The sequence below is a fragment of the Eptatretus burgeri genome, chromosome 12 (genome assembly GCF_056783735.1).
Source record: "Eptatretus burgeri isolate ZD-2024b chromosome 12, Ebu_testis_v1, whole genome shotgun sequence".
In the NCBI taxonomy this organism is placed as follows: Eukaryota; Metazoa; Chordata; class Myxini; order Myxiniformes; family Myxinidae; genus Eptatretus; species Eptatretus burgeri.
In genome coordinates, this window is record NC_140972.1 from 46,660,343 (window position 1) to 46,681,710 (window position 21,368).

Sequence of the window (21,368 nt, forward strand, 5' to 3'; positions counted from 1 at the left end):
AAAATGGTGGTAATGTGTTCCAAATTGAACTTGAATTTGGTGGCCATTTCATTTTGAAAATTCATGTGCTGCTTCAGTATTGTGGGGAGATGGAAGCATTTATGAAATGTATGCAGGGAACAGACTGAAAGCTACAGCCAGTAGCTGAATGACTTGCCATGTGAGTTAATGTGTGAGCAATTAGGATGACCTTGTAACCGAAGCACAAATTGCAGGTGTCCCTTCCACCAGAGGCACAGCAACAAATGAGAAGGATGCTAAGCCAGAAAGAATCGAATTACATACGCTTACGACGAGCAAAGATGGACCAGTCAATGTTTCGGAGAATACACAGCCTGGGTGTGGGGGCATTTGGAGAGGTTGGTCTTATTCATCTGCTGTCTTGTATCTGATGTCATTTGCCTGGCTGAATCTTTAATTGTGTTTGTATTTTTAACATTTGAGTCACCTTATTTCTTCGTTAAAAGGTACAACTATTTCTAAGTTCTTGTGGGGTTGGCTGGGGGGGGAAGCTTGGCCCAAATCTTTCACGAACCGGCCGACCAGGCCTGATGTTCGATTACGGTTAGGGCAGGAATTTGTAATTTGGCCATGGTGCCGGATATAGCTCGCCTACTCTTCGCGAAGGCCACCATTTAACATCCACCAACTAATGCAAGCAGATGAGACGCTCGTTTAATGTCCATCCGAGGGACGGCACACCCATTGATGAGTCGCCTTGCCTTTGAAACACCAGGATGACAGTTTATAGCTGGGTCGAGCTTCAAACCCTGGCTCGACAACTTAGAGGCGAGTGTGCATACCTCAAGGCTATCTTGCCAGCCATTTGGATCACTTTGTTTCCTTAAGTTGTATGGATCACCTTCAGGCATCATAAGAAATTTTTGCATTTTCTGAATGTCTGAGTCATGTCCAAGATTTGTACAAACCAGCCTCTGTGGTGTAATGGTTCTAACCCTTGCCGAGTCATACCAAAGACTTTAAAAATGGTATGTGCTGCTTCCTTGCTTGACACTCAGAATTGTACAACAAAAAAGGATAGAACATGGACAAACAACCATAACTTGGCATCCATGGGTACGAGGAAATTCATCCTTTGTTGCTCTGCTGAGTGTGGAGAGAAAAGTGACATAAAAAGATGGCCCTGCTAGTATCCAGAATGCTTTGGGAAGTGATGCCATCTCCACCAAGCTCAGTAGCTGTGTTTGTCTGAAGTCAACTCCAGTGTCATCTCATGTATGGTATTTATCTTCACTTGTGTATTTTATAGTGATTATGACCATTGCATATAACTTTATTTTTTTATTATGCATAATGCTAAGGCTTGTATGAGAGCTAACACACATAATGTGAGACAAGAGGGGTGGGAGAGGGAAGGAAAAAACAGTGGGGAACAGAGACACGAGGAGATCTGTGGAAGGGAGAGAGATGGGGTGGGGTACACAGGGTAAACAAGATGGATGCTACAGGGACTTGCAAGTGCTTATATAACAGGGACTTTCAAGAAGGAAAGCAGGGAATTTGAACGAGGTGGGTTTGGGGCGGATTAGTGGGGGTAGAAAAGATCGAGGTTTTGGATGGGAGAAGATAAGAGATGGTGGTGAACAGCTATTTTAAAAATCTGGAGGGAAGGGTGGGATTGAAGAGAGTGTGAGAGTTTGTTACAAAGGTGGGGGAAAAAAGAGAAATGAAAGGGTGAAGATGAGCAGTGATTTGTGATTTTGGTAGTTTTACCAGAAGGGCGTTGCTGGCCGACCTTGAGTGCCCTACCAAAATATGGGAGGGGGACACATTTCAGACAGAGTAGGGCAAGGCCGGAGAGGAGACGGTCAAAGACAGAAAGACCAGCGAACTGCCTGCGGTGAGAGAGTGACAGACTCAAAGACTCAGCCTCCTCGCGGGAGATACCAATGATCCGAAATGCCTTGGTTTCCACAGCGTGAAGCCGAGAAAAGAAAGAGGTGGGAGCACCAGCCCAGAGGGGAGAGCAGTACTCCATCAGGCTGCGGACAAGAGCTTTGTATGTGGTGAGGAGCTCAGGGTTGCCAAGGAAGGACTGCACGACGGAGGATGCCCAGTTGGCGACTGGCTTTTGAGGCTAGTTTGGAAATGTAGCTTTCGACATTTTGAGGCTAGGCGACAGATGGTACCACAGAGGGTGAAGTCATCAGCAAAGAGATAAAGAGGATTTTCCAGAGTTGGAGAGATCATTGATGAAAACCAAAAAAAGAACAGGGTCCAGAACACTGCCTTGAACTCCAGCCTGGACAAGAAGAGGGGTTTGAGAGAACTCCATTAAGGGCCACACGTTGGCTGCGACAACAGAGGAAGTCTGCCAGCCATGAGTGGAGATGTCCTTGGATACCATAGGAAGAGAGTTTGTTGAGCAGGGCAGGGTGCCAGATAGTATCGAAGGCACGTGATACGTCGATGGAGATGACCAATTTCATGTCTGGCATTGAGTATCTCCATCCATTGTTGGGAGAGCAGAAGCAGCATATCTAAGGTAGAGTGACCTGATCTGAATCCAAATTGATGATCGGAAATCACCCATCCAGGATTGTAACCCGAGCCAAAGAAACTGCTTTGGGATAAGCAATGTTCTATAGATCTTTAATGTTCATAAGTTTATGCAAGCACGTGGGACAGCTGACTTGATATTCCTTCCCCCCCCCCCCAAAAAAAAAATCATCAAAACAAAATCGGCTTGCTCTTTGATGTAGCATCCCACCATTGAAGCAATAGAACCACAGATTGTAGTCAGATCCAATTGCATCAGCAAGTTTGATCATATTTGAGAGGTGGATTTTGCTCCATGCAGAGCTGTTGATTTGGAATGGGAGGAGGGGAACATATCGTTGACCAATTTGCTTTTGGCTGCAGGTTTGCCTTGTACGCAAGTTAGACACAGGTGCTCTGTATGCCATGAAGACCTTGAGGAAGAAAGATGTTCTCAGAAGGAACCAAGTGGCTCACGTAAAGGCTGAAAGGGATATTCTCGCAGAGGCAGACAATGACTGGGTCGTTCGTCTGCACTATTCATTCCAGGTATGTTTTGACTTTGATGTGAAAAGATTTCTCTTCTCAAAAACTGAGTCCACCTTGATGTTCATTATTTCATTCTCTGTTCATGTTCTCTTCTCTTACTACTTTCACCTAAGACTCATGGCTGTACATAAATCACATGCAGGACAAAGGCATTAATAGACATCAACGTATTTTTACAGAAGTCGCAAAGACATTGGCGGACGATGGACAAACAAATGGTTTATGGAATTTGAACCTCAGTTCTCTGCATGATGAGCCAAGGGGTTGAGATAGAAATGCTTGCAGGTCAATTTGGCATCTTAATTTGTTTTTTGTGAACTTTCTAGATTCCTGCTTGGATAATCCTCACTTATAATGTTTGCTTTTTCCAAATAAAATCAAATCTTGAATGCAAATTTTGACACGGTTTATATATAATGGGCACGATTGCAAATGTATTGTGGGGGGAAATGATATGGAAATCGATTGGCACCAATGACTGCAGTTAGTTATTAATTAATGATGTACAAAAATCGTTTTAAAACCTTAAATGTAAGAACAATGAAGGGTGATGTCGGGTTTCCAAGGAATCTCCAGTTTGCGATTTGATCATGGGGTGTCACACCATCACGAGGCAATTTTTTTTTCTTTGTTCTTATGCAGCACAAGGCTGCGGGGTTGCATCATTGGCTGAGGCGCATGCAGCTGTGCTGCTGATGCAATGCCCTCTGCTGGTTAGAGCAGGAATTTGGAATTTGGCCATGGTGCTGGCAATAATTCACCTACTCTTTGCGAAAAACACAGTGGGATCTTTGACATCTACTAACTAATACCAGGCAGGATGCCCAGTTTAACATCCATCCGATGGACGGGCACACACATGTCGATGAATCATTCTGCCTGTGAAACACTGGGATGACAGTTTATAGCTGGGTCGGAATTCAAACCCAGGCCGGACAGCTTCGAGGCGAGTGTGCGTACATCTAAAGTCCAAGCCCTCCTCTCAACCCATGAGGCAAATGATCAGATCAAACTACCAAATTGGCATCAATGTTTTCCAAAAATGTTATCCACTCCTCTTTAAAAATATTTATTTTTATTTTGGTCTTGTAGCATTCCATTTATTATGAAAAGTTTTTACTTTTCTTTTCTTTTCTTTTTTTTCAGATTAGATTCTCAAATAATGATAATGAAGAAAGCTTTGATGTTAAAATGAAATGTACAAACACTTGTGAATCAAACTGCAGTTGTCACCATTTCTGAAAAGTATTTAAGTAAACAAGTTGTCCCTCATGCATTGATGTATTTGATAAGGGATGGACATCTTCCAAGTCGCACGACTTGTGATTGAGTCTGAGAATTGCTAATTTGCTTTCCAAAAACTTTTTTGTAACAAGATTAGCAAGTTTGGTTACCTCCCTGCCCACCTCTCCTCCCCCCCACCAGCCTTCCTGAACTGCACAACTTTTTTCCCTTTCTCTTAATTTATTTGCTCCCTCCTCTCTCCTTCTTCCATCCTGTCCTCCACTTTTCCCCTTTTCTCTGTTGTCTTTGGTTTGTCTTGTTGAAAATGCCTTGCTTTTACTGTGGCTTTTTTTTACTTACCTCCTTCACAGGACAGAGATAACCTATATTTTGTCATGGACTATATCCCTGGCGGTGACCTTATGTCACTGTTGATTCGTCTTGGTGTCTTTCCTGAGAACTTGGCTCGTTTCTATGTGGCCGAATTGACACTCGCTGTGTCCAGCGTGCATCGTATGGGATTCATTCATCGTGATGTGAAACCCGACAACGTCCTTATCGATCGTGATGGCCATATCAAACTTACGGATTTCGGCCTCTGCACTGGCTTCCGCTGGACACACGACTCTAAGTACTACCAAAACGGTCAGTTATGATACAGTCTTCATTGTGGGATGCTTCGATTTATTTTTTGATTGTGGATAACTACATTTGGGTCTGAGTGTTTGCTTTATTGTCTATGGTCTATACCATACAATAAAGCAATAGACTTTTGATGATTTTCAGAAATGCTTTGCTTGGCGTGTTTCCTGATTCTGTCGACTTTTAAGTATTGTTTCAATGTGCTTGAAGAAATATCGATTGTAGAATGATGCATTCTTGGAGCAATGTTGCAGCTCCTCCTTTGTCACTCTCGCTGTCATTTGCATCTTTCCCGTGTCTTACAGGAGACCACGTGCGACAAGATAGTTTGGAGGTTGGAGCATTGTGGGACGATCCTGGGGAACTTGACACGAAGCCTTTGGCACGGCGGGCAGCTCGGTCAGGCCAAAGAGGTTTGGCACATTCATTGGTTGGGACTCCGAACTACATGGCCCCTGAGGTGTTGACGCGTACAGGTGAGAGATGGGAAAATGACGATTTTGTGAAGGTGTAGGAAAGAAAATGCTTAATGTGATTTATTCCTCTGCCACATGCTCAAGCTGATTCCATCGTCTGTCGCCCTCCCGTCATCCTTAGCCGTCGTGTCCCTGTCCATCAGGGCTAAATTTGTGGGTTTTTTATTTTAACCATTTGAGCTTTTGTAGTCAAATTTTCAACAAACCTTTATGATGAGAATATGAACAACACTAATTAATGAATTTAACCAAAAAAACATTCACTGTTTTCGTCTCATCGAGTTAGTTTCAGTACAATACGGACGCGCACAGGCTTTGCATTTTGGGATGCTTTCTCGTTTCTTTGGTGTGAATCAACCAGAGTCAAAATCACCACTGACCTCCCAGAGACCCAGGTTCAGGGTGGACATTCCACCCATGATGCCACAGTCTGGATTTGAGTAAAAGGAAATGTTTTAAATGAGGAAAAAAAAATTTGCATTAAAGAATTGTGCAGATTTAAAAAAAAATTATTGTTAAATAATTTTGCTTCTTTTTGTGTTTGTTTTATGCAGGTTACACTCAGCTCTGTGATTGGTGGAGTGTGGGTGTTATTTTGTATGAGATGCTTGTTGGACAGCCACCATTTTTGGCACCAACACCAGCTGAAACGCAAATGAAGGTTTGTTGTTTTTATTATTTATTTCCTTTGTGATATCTGCTAACTGCAAGGCCTGCCCAGTCACCCCACCCATCCAAGTGGACCCGAGTATGCGCATATATTTTTGGCTGAGATGTGATGTTATCTTGGGGCTGCTGAATCCGTTAATTGTATCATGACATAATTTGAAAAGGCAGCAACAGAAGGATTTATTACCTCCGCCACCAAAGGTGGATGGGGGTTATGCTTTCACCCCCGTCTGTTTGTTTGTTCTTTGCAAAATCGAAGATTTTCAAGTATATTGGTTGGTCTGGTGTTATTCTGTCTGTTTGTTTTTATGTCGATCGCCTTCAAGTCACATTTTTACTCTGATCTTCACTTCACCACTTGGTAGAGGTAGTGGCAAGCTGGAAGCCTATTGTTTTTGAGGAAAATAGGTCAAAAGATCAAGGTCACAAATCGTCAATTTTCAACCGATTCACTTGATATCAATGTATAGACTATATAAAACTGAAAAAAAAAACATGGGGGAACGGTGAACCCTCGTTGAGGTGACGTCTTTGTCGACCCCTGGGAAATATGCCTTAATTATGTACTATTTGAATGTGAGTACGTCTATTACATATGATTGGACCTTGACTATGTTTATCAATTACAGAGGATTGGAGTCAACCTTTAGAGCCCTTCCACCTTTTAGACTCCTTTCGACCATTTTAAATCTTTTATATCCTTTGGTACTTTTAAGACCGTTTATCTATATATTACTAAAACTCTCATCTTGTATGTATGTTCCTGAAATATAGCGCAAAAATTTTAGTGCCACCTTGCTCACCATTCTCCTGCGGTGTGCAGTATCAAGTTTTGTTAAAATCGGACAACGAAAAACTGATTAAAAAATCAATTCCCGATCAGTCAAGTACTCTTCGGGAGAATTTGATCGATGCAAACAACCTCAGCGGCATAGTTCGCTGGAGCTATCTTTTTTCTTTTTTTTTGAAATAATTTTGTTCATCAACCGCTGTCACAACGGGAACCCAATGGGTTCACGGGTCGTCTAGTATATTACTAAAACGCTCATCTTGTGTGTGTGTGTGTGTGTGTGTATGTATATGTGTATGTATATGTATATATACACACACACACACACACACACACACACACACACACGACGACCCGTGAACCCGTTGGGTTCCCGCTGTGACAGCGGTTGATAAAAAAAAATCATTAAAAAAAAAGATAGCTCCAGCAAACTATACCGCTGAGGTTGTTTGCATTGATCGAATACTCCCGAAGAGTACTTGACTGAATTGGGAATTGATTTTTTAATTTTTTTCGTTGCCCGATTTGAATGAAACTTGATATTGTACACCGCAGGAGAATGGTGAGTAAGGTGGCCCTAAAAGTTTTGCGCTATCATATACAGTTTTGGCTGTATTTCAGGAACATACATACAAACATACATACATACAAAATGAGAGTTTTAGTAACATATATATATATATATATATATATATATATATATATATATATATATATATATATATATATATATATATATATATATATATATATATATATATATATATATATATATATATATATATATATATATATATACAGTGGTACCCCCAGAATCCGAATTTAATTTGTTCCAGGAGGCTGTTCGGATTCCAAAAAGTTTGGATTCCAAAACTATTTTCCCAATAAGAAATAATGGAAAGTGAATTAATCCGTTCCTGGACCCCAAGAAAACCCACTTTCAAGACACTTTCAACTGAAATTACCCATGTTTAAGGTAAAATAAGATGAGTAAATGACCTTTCTGAGTCATGAATCTTCTTCCAAGCCTGGGGGATGAGCAGGAGCGTTGTCGCTTCTTCCATCAGTCTGGATGCAGCTCCAGCCTATCAGTGGCCATTGGGATCCAAAACGTAAACTGTTCAGCCTGGTGGAGGTATGTAATTAACCATGAAGCACCAAGTGGTGTTTTATATCCCAGTACTCTCTGTGGAGACACAAACGTGCCGTTTTCACCGCACGGTTCCATGGGAGAGAATCAAGAGGTGAAGCGATTGGGTGATGCAGCATGACGTCACTACCATGCTCGCGAAAAAACGTTGAGTTCGTTAAAGCCGATTCGTCAGAGGGTTCATTGAATGAGTTCGCTTCACGACGGGTTTTCGCACTTTTATCGCTTCTTTATTTTTCAGAATCCTACACACGGTCGATTTCGGCAGCTCGAACATGGCAGCGAGATCAGACACACGCGTACCGCTCTCATGCTTAGCGATAAGTTCTTTCTTCAACTCAATTGTCGTTCTCACGGACTTCCTCTTACTCCTATTTGCTTCACTGCTCTTCTTGGTTGCCATGGTGAATGCACAAGGGTGATAATTATCATAATAATAATTGTAAATATTATTGAATGGTGATAATAAAAATAATTGAAGAAAAAAAAACAGCACAAATCAAGGTGAAAACACGAGGTAAAGTAGCGATCGACACACGAGAGATGCTTTCACGAGTACTTCCACCGACGAACTGAATGAACAAAGTGTGAAGATGCAGGTCGAACAGGCGGGGGAGACACGTGAACAAACATGAACGCCGCGTTGTGTTCGGTTTTCGAAAATGTGTTTGGTTTTTAGGGCAAATTTTTCTCGAAAAAATTGTTCGGATTCCAATTTGTTCAAACAATGGGGCGTTCGGATTCTGGGGGCATGACGGTATATATATATATATATATATATATATATATATATATATATATATATATATATATATATATATATATATATATATATATATATATATATATATATATATATATAGAACAGAATCCCGAGAGGGCCTTGGAGGAAAGGTGTGAGAAGCAAGGTAATTTACCATGGTTCTCCTGCACTAATTTGCGGATTAGCAGGAGCACCGTAGACTGCAGGATCGGACCCAGGGTCGTTCGGGGTCACATGGGGACCCGGGGTTGTTGCACGCAGACAGTCAGACATCCAGGAGGTGCCGTGCTTGGAAGCCGGTATGACGCACGTGCACAAGATGTGGGGCAGTTACGCCACCAATGACTGTGTGTGAGCAGCTGTGAGAGTTGCAAAGATAAAGGACATTCAAAATGGCCTGTGAAACTGTGCATGGCCTGCAGTGCTAGGGAATGCTGCCCCCAGCAGCTGGTGAGAGAGCTGTCACGAGCAACCATGACATGGCATTGTGCTGGATATTCACTGCCTCATGTTCCTCGTTAACTGTTTTTTCTTTTGCAGGTTTTGGGCCATGGAAAGTGTAAATATTAAAATGTACATAATTATTGTGAGCCCAACTGTTTATGTTTAGTTTCAAATTCTGGCAATTTTAGCAAAAGGCTGTCCGTGTGAGTCGGTTCATTGAGTTATGCAGCACATTAGGTTTCATTATTTTTGGGACGTGTATGGAACTTTGAAATGTCACTCTCCGGGAGCCATAGGTAATTTGTTTAAGAGAAAAGTACACCTTCATGCTACACGATGGTTTGGTGACTCAGGACGAGTCTGGTTAAATGGAAGGGGTGGGGGGGGGGGGTAGTATTGCTGATTTTTGAATCCGGCTCTCCCCCGAGGTAATGGCACACAACATATAGTGTTGCCGAGGAAGTTATTTCAGAAGTATTCGTTTTAGATAGGCCTTTCCTTATTTGTTATGGGTTTATGGCTCATATGCGTTGCGTGGACTTTCGGCAGCTCTTTATTCACATTCTATTTTACTTTGTACACATGACCTCTCTATCATACAAGCATGCAGACCACAGCAACAGCAGCAACTCATTTGCATATGCGTGCCCTTTCACATTCAAATCGCTCGCCATTACCCAACAGACGCATTAACTCAGACTTCACCAGATTTAGACCACAACTTTCATACAATCACCACAATGCCTTCGTTTTTTAAAAATCATCACACCATCGAACCCCAACTCAAGCTCACCTACACCTCACCACTGACGCCACAATGAACGACCACCACCAGAAATCACCACACTGAAAGCTCAGCGCTACACCACCGCTACCATTGCTAAACCACTTCAATCATCACCAATGCCAACACCACTTTTTAGGACCAACAAGGAACAAGGGAGCGGCCCATACCATTGTAGATACTCTCATCTGGATGTTCTAGGATGTAGCTTGAAGCGTAAATGTGCACGAGACTCCGTTCAAAAGTCTGCTCAAAGCCTGAGTTTTCTGCTCAATTACGGCCCCCCTTAGGTGTCTGGCATGTGTTCGTGGCGGAGTACACAACCAAATGCCCCGTCGCCATGTTTATGTCAGAGCTAAGTCGCGTGGCCGATTTCAGGGCAAGTAAGGGTATTTCCGCTGCCAAAGCCTCGCATGGGTGTAGGTAGCACCAGATAATGGGTCATACACCAATGAGGGCGCTGGAGAACACCCAAATCTCCGCATGTTCCACCCTCAAGCACCGCCCCTGCGGGGAGATTATAAAGGGGTGCTTGGTTTTCTGGCACTCACTTCTTGCTCTTAGGGTCACATAGCGGAACGAAGCTTGACGGAACCAGCAGAGCTTGACCAAGGGAATAGAACTGAGTCCACTTGCAAGCGGGATACACCAGACCGAATGCTGCCTTAGCTCTTTAAACACTTTCACGTACAGACATTTTTAAATTCGTGTTAGGCCTATCTTCTCACATGTTCTTTTCTTTGTTTCCAAAAGCCACTGACCCACATCTTTACACCTTCCTTTTTGCCCCTCATCTGCTAAGCACTGCATCCCTCATTTTGCACCTCCCTCTGACCATGCACAGTAGATACCCTCAGTTTTCCTCCCACCCCCCCTCCCCCTTATATGCCTGGTGTTGGCTTAATGGTGGTTTTAATGCTGGTGGTGGGCTTGGGACCCTAGGGTCATGAGCTCAAATCCCGCTCTCCGTTGAATTAACACCAGATGGGGTTGACTCATCCTGTCATCCTTCTGAGATTGGCAAAATGAGTACCAGCTTTCTGAGATGATTGAGCAATTCACAAATCCTGCGCCGGAGTGGCAACCAGTCAAGAGTGGTGCCCAATAGCCCAGGAGACTACTTTGGCACCACTGACACTCTCTCTATACAGAGTATGGTCCCCTCCCCTAATCAGCAACTGGGAAGCGTTGGTCCATCGACCGCGCGAGCTAACAAGGAGGTCGCAAACGCGTCGTTTTTATTTCATCGTTCTTGCTCTTTAACCTTCCTCAGGAAAGATTCTGATGGCGTCTGTCATGTTGGTATAAGATAAGATTGTCGAAGTTTGAGGATCGGTTTCGCCCTGCAGTGTCTCTCTCTCTTTTTGTAAATATGTGTATTTTCTTCTGCCACACCTCATCAATCCTTGCTTTCACCTGCTGTACAAATTGCTGTGCATTATAATCCCTTTTATTGCACACATACTTTTCCTCACCCCCACTTCGAGATAAATTGTTTATTTTATTGGGTCGCCGAAATAGGTGACCCTTATTGTCAGTAATTCTGTCTGTTTGTTTGGATGTTTGTTCGTTTGTCATCAGCATAATTGGTAGTAAACATGGGCGGATTTTGACCAAACTCAGGTGGCAGGTACATCTTATGACCTCGTGCTTTGGAAATTGTGATGGTTGCTAGGGATGCTTTGGTTCCCTAGCAACAACCAAAAAACCTTCAAAATCGGTACCGTTCACGCAAAATCAATTCCGAAAACCATTATCCCACGTAGGATTATGAAATTTGGCACGAATGATCTACAGGTGATGCTCTATCAAATATATTCCGGTTTTTGTGATATATGGAATACTTTACCCGCAGCGCCCTCTACAATTAGGGTATGCGCAAAAATTGGCGAAAATTGAAGGCCCCCTAGCGACCAGGTGAGTGCATCGATACGAATGAAACTTTGCAGGTTATTGGTACTCAATGAGTATGACAACTTTGCCTCAGGACATAGACCGATTTCACTTAGGTCAGGGGTCAAAGCTCAATTAGTGCAGAAATCAATAATATGCGAGAGCTGGAGGTGCCTTCGTGCCAAATGCTACTCCTCCTAGGGTTATGGTCGGATGGTCATGAAAATTCGCACTAATCGTCTGGAATACATTGTGCACAAAAGATCGAGCCGGATTTTCGATTTAGATCTTTGTTCACCCACAGCACCCCCTCGAACTTTGGGGATTTCCGATTTCAAACCGCATTTTCGGTACTTTTCATTCAAATGGATACCGAGTAGTTATCAGTAGATGGAACTGGATGAGATTTGATGTGCACAATCTTAAGGTGATTCCCTATCCGCTATATGACATCCCTTTTGTTCAATATCTTATAGTTTCCATGCTCGGCGACCCATCGCCGCCTACCGGCTTGTAAATGTTCTTTGCTTGTCACGTCCTTTCCTCCAATGCTGCAGCATAGTCCATAAGCAGTGTTTTACCAGGAAGTCTTACCCTACCGACTTGCTTTTGTTAGCCAGTGCATACTTGGCAGCTCCGCTCGACTACACCTGACCGGGTAAGTTAACACAAGTACGCATCGAGGGCACAAAACTCACTTGGTGCGGTCAATCCACCGGAAACGTTAACACGCAAAGTAGTGACACCCTGCCAGGAACGGCAGTACCGATCAGTATTCATGGTTGTTTAACAACCCTCTGAAGCACAGGGTTATCCGTGCTCTGGCCTCAGGGCCGGGCGTTTGAGAGGGACCCGAGTGCTTCCCCTCGTGGTGAGCTTTGAACACTGGATCCGAAACAATATTGTTTAAAAATAAATGGGTGCAACAAGATTTGAAACATGAACTGCACTTTTTATCTGAATTTCAAAGAACTTCTTTCGAACTGCTCTTCTTCAGGTTAAGATACCAAAAAAGCTCATGTGTATTGTTTGCAGTTGTACAAGTTATCATTCTACGTTTTCCATTGTACAAGACTGTTGCACCTTGTTTTATCACTGTTGTTTACCTGATTTCCATGCATGAGTTTGCTCTGTTTTCTCAAGTGTTTTTAATCTAAACATTTGCAACAGAGCTCAATAAAAATATATAATGCTCGCTCATTCATGGTGAAATTGAAATTGAAAGGGAGTGGCAGTATTAATTGGATATTCTCAATCGTATTTTATTTCTCTTTCAACAAGGTAATCAACTGGCGAACAACCCTGCGGATTCCACCAGAGGCCTTGCTCTCTCCAGCTGCCTCTGATCTCATCCTCTCACTTTGTCGAGCTGAAACGGATCGGCTTGGTGGACCAGCTACTGGTGGTGTCGAAGTGATTGTAGAGCACCCCTTCTTGGATATTTATGGCCTATTTGGCCCCTCTGCAGATCCCCATTCCATTCCTGCTCCGTACGTCCCCAAGATCGCTCACGCTACTGACATTTCAAACTTTGACCCTGTGGAAGAACCTGGGATTACAGCCGCAGGTAGTGATGGAGAGAAGCAGGAGGAAGCAGGGGAGGCAGACAAGAAACAGGAAAGGGGTGTTGGTGGTGGGAGAGTTGAATCTGAGCTGCCATTCTTCGAGTTTACATTTCGGAGGTAAGTACTTTCTTTCAAGGCAGGTAAAGCATTTTAATGGGTATAGAAGGGGTGGTTTGAAGTAAGATGAGCAAAACGTTTTTACTACCTGTCATTTTTGAAGTTTTTCAAGGACAATTTACATATGATTGTAAAAGTAATATAAATTTAGCCTATCCTTACACTTCAATGTCTTCTCCCTTTTTATTTTCTCTCAATCTCATTTGCTCCCCCACTTTTGTCCTTTTCATGCATACTTAATATGTAGATATCCTTATGTATTTGCTCTGTTTATTTTTGTCACTTCTAATTCCATACCCGAGTTGTTTCAACTGTTTTTTTTTTTAATTAATTACCTGTTCTATCAGTAGCTTTTATTTTTGCTTTCCTGTTTCCTGATCCTCAGGTTCTTTGATGATGCAGGCTTACCCTCTGGAGCTTCGCACGTAGTTGGAGGAACTGGCACTGGAATTGGAGCCGTGTTTGTATGAGATAAAAGGGAGATTAGCATTTTGTAAGAAGAAGAACAAGAAGGAAAAATTTGTTTTCGGTGTTACTGGTTTATTGCCTGAAGAAAAATGATCATACCAAAATTTTAGAAATTCTCTATGTGTACGTACATGGTGATCCATAATCAAGTCCCTGTTTTAAATAAAGAAATACCATGTTGTTAATGTTAATAAAACACCAAAATGATTTTTTTTTTGTCCCTCTGAAAGGCTATTATGCTGTTTAAATTTGTGAACATTAACAGCAAAAAAATTTCCATCGTTCGATAACATTTTCTACGAAACGCCGAAGAAACTCCTCTGGAAAATCGGCAAAAACATTGCAAATAGAACTTTATAATTAATCCAAATTGGCTGCCTTGCAGACACCCACTTCTTCTTTAGTCCTGTTGTGGAATTTTTGGAAGAAGAAATTTTGAAGCATTTCCAAGCATCTGTCCATTCATTGTGTCGTGGAAGATGTAAAGTCCAATGAGTTGGGTTGAAGTAATTCCGCACCAAACGAGCAGTTTTGGCCGACTTTGGCTGTGTTCGACTGTCGTTTCTAGATCATTTCCTGACCAGTAATGACAGTTGTACCTATTGACAAATCCACCAACATGGAAAACAGCCTCGTCAGACCAGATTAATGCTGTGGAACACATCTGGACTGTCATTCCACTGAGGGAAATGTTCACTAACTTCATTATCACTGGAAATAACTGCTGAACATCATGAGGTTTGTATAGTTGCCATCCCATGTCTTTCAAAATTGCCGGAATTTTAAGGTGGACTGTGCTAACCCGGATTAACATGCCACTTCACTATTCATATCTCCTGCTCTACCCTCCTTATGATCTGCATTTTAGTTTCTAAAGAGATGGATTTACGTTGCACTTTGTTAAACGTTTTATTCACTTACCAAGTAAGGCCACTAGCATGAGCTGGACGTTTGGATGAAATCATTGTGGTAATAAAATCACTATCACTCCAAAAAAAACACTATATATATATATATATATATATATATATATATATATATATATATATATATATATATATATATATATATATATATATATATATATATATATATATTTAACACTAGTATCTCAAGCAATGTATGCCTGGTGTTGGCTTAATGGTTAGGGTGGTGGGCTTAGGATCCGAGTATCCTGAGTTCAAATCCCACTCGGCTGTTGAATTAATACCAGGTGGGGTTGACTCTGCCTGTCATCCTTCCGAGGTCGGCAAAATGAGTGCCAGCATGCTGGTATCCTGTGTCGGAGTGGCGACCTGTCCAGGATTGTACCCAATAGCCAAGGAGACTGCTTTGGCAGCACCAACGCTCTGCACAGAGTATGGTCCCAGTGGATGGATGGATCTCAAGCAATGGTGGGCGGGAGAGGGAAGGCTGGTGAAGTGCGTTGCTGATTGGGTCGGGTGATGGAAATTGGCGAAGCTCTTCCCTGATTGGCTGCTGTTTTGGGCATTTTTTTTGGGGGGGGGGGGGGGTGGTCGACTTGATTATGGATCACCATGCATGTATATATGTGCGTGGATATATATATATATATATATATATATATATATATATATATATATATATATATATATATATATATATATATACACATATCTGAACTTTATAGAATCGAAAGCTGCTTGGCGAATTTTCCTCAAAATTTGCATGTATTCTTGGGGTACTCAGGCTTCGGTCATGGTCATGAAATAATCTCTCCCCCACTAGGGTGGGGAGACGACATGCAATTTCTGCTTGTACTTGTGGCAGAGTGCGTGTTTTAACCACTTACCCCTGCTGGTGGGAGGGGGTATTGTCGAGAAATGACATGATGTAGTGCAAGTCATCATCATCATTTCGTTTTCAGCACATGCTGACTGGTTTGCATCATTCTCAGGTGCGCTGATGCAGTGCCCCTTGTAGATTAGAGCAGGAATTTGTAATTTGTTCAGGGTGCCGGCGATAGCTCACCTACTGTTTATGAAGGACACTGTGGGATCTTTAATGTACACTAACTAATGCCGACAGACGCGATAGTGCAAGTGGTTCACCGATTCACTGACACCATATTTTGCTTCTGCAGGGAGCAGGTATTACGTAGTTTTATAAAACCTATACAGTTATTAGCAGATTAATTTTTTTCCCACACTTTCGCTTTCCCCACTTGGACAAGATTGCAATTGTTTTGTTTATGGCCTGACACAAGAAAGCCTTTCCCATTGATGTTCTAATGACGTATGTGGCAATAGTGCTGTAGTCTCCTCCCGCCCACCCCTCTGTATTGTTCATTTCTTTAGTCACTGTTGTCAAAAAATATGAACCTGACTCGACAGTCACCACACTACTACACCTTTTTTCTTTTTATTATTTTTTCTTTTTCTTTTTCTTTTTGCTGTTTAAATCGTTCTCCCAAATCAATTTTCAGCTGTGGGAATGGATAGGAATCTGTTGTTGCCATGTTTGCAAGGTGAGACCAAGCTAATGTGAATTTGCTTGTGTGTATATATGTATATGTATATTGGAACAGATAGAACTCTAATAAGGCCAGGCTTGGTTGTATGTGAAGGCACTGTTGAAAGATGATTACCTGGGATGTATTTGGCAAATGAAAAGTAGTTTTGTGCTTTGGAAGCAAAGTTTATGCAATAGAGCAAAATTTGTTGCCATGAAAATACAAGTACAATGCTGGAAATGTTATTTGGAGAATTTTACTGAAAAGTAATAAAACATTTCCAAAACGTTTCAGTATTTTGTCAAGTTCAAGATTTGTTGCTTTCCTCCTCTTATATCGCTTCCCCCATATCTTCTCTTCTTTTTATAACCCCTGACATCACATCACACTTTTCTCAAAGGTGTATACTCTGAATTTTGTCTGCTTCTATAAATGTTTTCCAAACCATTGAAATAAAGTTCTTAATTTATTTTAACTTCCTAATTTTATGTCCTGTCCAGAGGTTGTCGGTATTCAGATTGATTACATGGGATTGTTTTTCTTTGCAATTTTTTTTTTGTATACATTCTATTCAGAGTCGATGCTTGTGGAAGAGATAGTTGAGTACACTGAACAGGACAAAAGGAACAGCAGAGATGGGAGGGGGGAGACACCAACAGTAGAGCTGAAGGCCAAGATAGAGGAATGCAAACAAAGAATGGGTGTGGGGCAGGAGAGGATGCATGGGGGTGGATAAGATGGAATCAGACGGAAACTCTGTCACGAAAACTGGAAATTTGGAGGGAGGAGGGATTGGGGTGTGTGTTTAATGATAGTATAAAATATGGTTTTGGATTGTGGACAATCTGAGATGGAGATGAACAGCTGACTTACAGACCTGTCAGGAAGAATGAGATTGAAGACAATGTGGAAGTAGTCGATGATAAATGGGGCTTCTGGGACATCCATTCAAATGAATGGGGGAAAAGGAAAAAACTTTGACTCAAGCCCCAAAAGCCCAAAATGGGAGACTGATTTTCTCTCCACCTATCCCCTTCCCTCCCATACAAGCAAATGTAAAATTGAGACTTACTGATTAAAGCACTTCTTCCCCCCAACATAATCACAGTCCTTTTATATTTTCATTCCACTGAAAGAGCGAACCAACAAATATTTGCCCATGTTCTACTTTAGGGAATAACTTCATTTTCTTATAACATTCATTTCCATCGAGTATATTCACAAAGAATAACTTGGAACTTGGTTTTTGTTATAAGTGTCTTTGTTGAGCAGAAATAAAATGACAAACTTCTCTTCATGCTCTTGTTTGACTACCTCCTGAGCCACATATCATTTTGAGATTGTAGTAAATTGTTTTTTCATTGTTCAATTGATAACCATCAAAGTTTTCAGTCCATTCAAGGATATTAATTTTTTTCTTTACATCTTCCAACTTATTTGTAATTAAATTTATCCGCTTATTTGTTTTATCTACTTTTATCCCGCTTATTTCTTCAAGAAGACTTATTTGATATTTCTCACATTGTTTATGTTTCCCATTTAAATACCAAGGCTGATTACATCTCCACTCTTTGGTTTGGTTATTGCTTAGTTCTATAATTTATAAATCAGTAAAATGATGGTGGTTGCCTTTAAAAATTCCCAACCCAATATCTTAACACTTATGCTTATAACCATAAGGGAGACTATTGATTCCATTCTCTAAAAAATATATCCTTTATCATCAAAAGCTCCTAATGCTTTCTTATATATCTCTTCTATATATTGTTGCGGTTGAGGAAATTCGCAAACCACCATTCAGGTCCCGTAGGTGAGATATATCTGTAAGTACATGTGTAGTTAGCCCCAAACCCGTTGTTTAGAGGGAATAAATGTGATTCATTCAGGCTGCGACTCATCATCAAAGACACGGGTAGGATCCACCCGGTCTCACGGCCCACAGGCCCCGTCTGCCCCTTTGTCTTTGAGGGTTGCCCTTTTCTTTTGCTTTAGAGTAAATGTGTTGGCGGCGCTGTCTGCAAAGTAAAACTGTGTAAGTGTTGCCGTGTGCTCGCGTAGTCGGTAGTAGATCTGCATTGTTGTGTTTCTTTTGTTACATCTGCTTTTGGTGCATAATTGTTGTAATTGTATATGTGTGCTCTCCGTGTGCCGCGGAATAAATGTGAATTATGTTGAACTGTTTTTCCAGTTTCGCTTCGTCTTTTCTTTAATTGAATCTCCATCTTGCTTCACGTAAAGGGTTGGTAGTGGGCTTAATACGCCCGATAATTAATCGGAACCGTCGAGGCCGACGATAACACCGCTCGGTTATCCCGATAGTACGGAACGGGTCGCTTAAGTGGCCCGTGTCCGGAGTCGACCTGCGGCGAGGTGCGATCGCCCGGTCTACCCTCCGCGTGGGTACTTAGGTAGGTCGAATTTGGCGAACCCTATCCCACGCGGGGGCCGATTGGCACGATCGTGGTGAGGCCGAAAGGCCCACCCGTGACTAGCTCCCGGCGTTAGTCCGAGAGGGTCACGACAGAATTGTCCGTCCGGTGGGCGACGTGCCGCGATTCGAGTTACGTGGCCGTTCGCACGCCGGTGGGCGCGAATTCGCAACAATATAATTGATGTTTATAACTTATTGTATTTATTTTTCTGTACTCTTTCTTCTTCATGTTTAAAGTTTATTGTTTCCTTGATTATATTTTTCATTATTCCCTAAAGCTGCAAATCACACATTTCAATGTTATTATTATCAATATATGTAAAAGCATAAGACTTTGATCTCAATCCTATAAATTCACTCATGACCTTCCCACCCAATTCATCTTTAAACTTACCAATAACCTTTTTATTCTTTCATGAAAACAACATCACCTGACTTATAATTACTTGTTTCATATATATCAATATTATCAATCATATCCTTATATACATCACTTGTCTTTATTTCTAATATAAAACTATCTGTATCCAATATGTAACAATGTCACATTATCCTTGTACTTTGATTTTTAATTATTATAGTAATAGTCATACATTAACGACTTTGACAAGTCAAGAATTGATGTTCCGATATAAATATGTTTATCCATTTCAAGACTCTCTTTTTTTCAAATGAATAGCACAAAAGTTCTCCGAAAACACCTCCGCTCGCTCAAAACTTAGTCTATTAATTAACTTTGAAGCCTGTTTCCAAGATGTAGCAAGTCTTATGTTTTGTTGATTCCTAACATTTTCCATAGTCTTTCCAAATACAGCATTATTCATTAATTTATAAAAGTCATTCTCAAAAATCTGTTTTTGCATTAAAATCAATATACCTATTTAACCAATGACTGTTTAAATTTCAAAATCCGATGAATTTTCCTCACTCTCAACCCAGCAGATAAATATTGTTGTGGGCTGGGGGGTCGGGTGAGAAGACCACTCGGTGGGGAAGCTATGTCGATTCCCACCAGACTCCGCAGAATTGTAGGCCGTCGCACACGGATAATTCTGTGATGCGGCGGGTCGCTTAACCGACTGTGGATGCCAATAACTCAACCGCGTGACCTAGGGTCCTCCCGTCTATGGGTTGTCGGTTTACCAAATTAATCACGTGGTTTAATTACTGGGGGAAACGCCCTCGGTACGCCTTGTCCAAACCAGATCACTCTACCGGATCAGATGCAGCCGAGAGACACTGCCAAGGACGTACCGGCTAAAAGGAACGGATCATTGGGAATAAAGTCCCGGCTAAACTAGGATTCGGACCATGCTGGATCAATGAAAGAAACCACAAAGACAAGATGGGAACATTCCTCATGATAATAATTTATTTACAAGAAGTCAGGGAAAGCGATGTGGCACAGTGAAGATTTATTGGGGTGTAATGCAGGGATAGAAAGAAGCGTGGGGTGCAGCAATAATACAAGCAACTTACGAAAGCAGACTTGACGCAAAATTAATAACATTAATGATCTTCTACAGACTTACTTAACCAGAGAGGTGCCAGGACAAACACGCACACACACACACACACACACACACACACACACACACACACACACACACACACACACACACACACACACACACACACACACACACACACACACACACACACACACACACACACACACACACACACACAGAAAAAGAAACCCCGATGAGAGGGGAGTTTTGCAGCCAGGGAGGGAGGAGAGTTGAGGTTATGCTCTCGGTACCTGTGCGCCCGATGGCACGACGCGCCACCAATACGTTTCTGGGGGGGGGGGATGCTCCATGGTGCGTTACCCGACAGTAGTCGTGTTGTCTCTGACCCCAGCCGCACGAGCGGAGACTGTGTTCTGAAGGAGGAGCTTGAGTGGAGAAGGGGTGGAGTCCAGAGTGCGAGGAGGGAGTGGTGGGCGGGACCAGGTAGGTGGGTGGGGTCTACATCGAGGTGTGGGCAGAGGCGGAGTCGAGAAGCAGGAGGCGGATCGACGAGGCGAGGAGTGGGCGGAGACTAGAAGCAGGCGGCATGAACAGGAACACTGCGTGAAAACACACATGAGACGGAGGAACTTCTCCGTCTTTTATCAGGCCCGAAGCTCGGGGGGGGGGCTATGCCAAATTCAAACGTCATCGCCCGAATTGGGTGCTCAGATTGGCCCCCACCCATCACGTGGCCCGCCAGCTTGGGCCGGAAACTGCCTCACTCCGTTTCCGGCAAGGCTCTCCCCAACAGCGGGAACATTGCACTCCGACTCCACAAGGTGACACGAATCACCCACACCGAAATCGGCACGCGAATCAGAAGCAAATCTTCATCGGGTCTGGACCCTTTGTGCTCGAGTGAACCAACCATGGACCCGCGGTCTTCCAGAGAACCTCCTGGACTGACCATGTATCCT

At 42.4% G+C, this 21,368-nt stretch overlaps 1 protein-coding gene across 2 annotated transcripts in view; it reads left to right on the forward strand.

The window, feature by feature from the left end:
- LOC147015540 (serine/threonine-protein kinase LATS1-like) overlaps nt 1–16,799 on the forward strand; it is a 35,569-nt gene extending 18,770 nt beyond the window's left edge. Inside the window, exons 5-11 of one of the 2 annotated variants that reach the window (XM_085850371.1) lie at nt 216–359; nt 2,884–3,048; nt 4,644–4,917; nt 5,220–5,390; nt 5,945–6,051; nt 13,165–13,565; nt 13,951–16,799. In XM_085850371.1, the coding sequence (XP_085706497.1) occupies nt 216–359; nt 2,884–3,048; nt 4,644–4,917; nt 5,220–5,390; nt 5,945–6,051; nt 13,165–13,565; nt 13,951–14,035 (1,347 nt within the window). In that variant the 3' untranslated portion in view covers nt 14,036–16,799. The remainder of the gene's footprint in view (nt 1–215; nt 360–2,883; nt 3,049–4,643; nt 4,918–5,219; nt 5,391–5,944; nt 6,052–13,164; nt 13,566–13,950) is intronic. The other variant, XM_085850372.1, reaches the window with a different exon arrangement.
- The last annotated feature ends 4,569 nt before the right edge of the window (nt 16,800–21,368 follow it).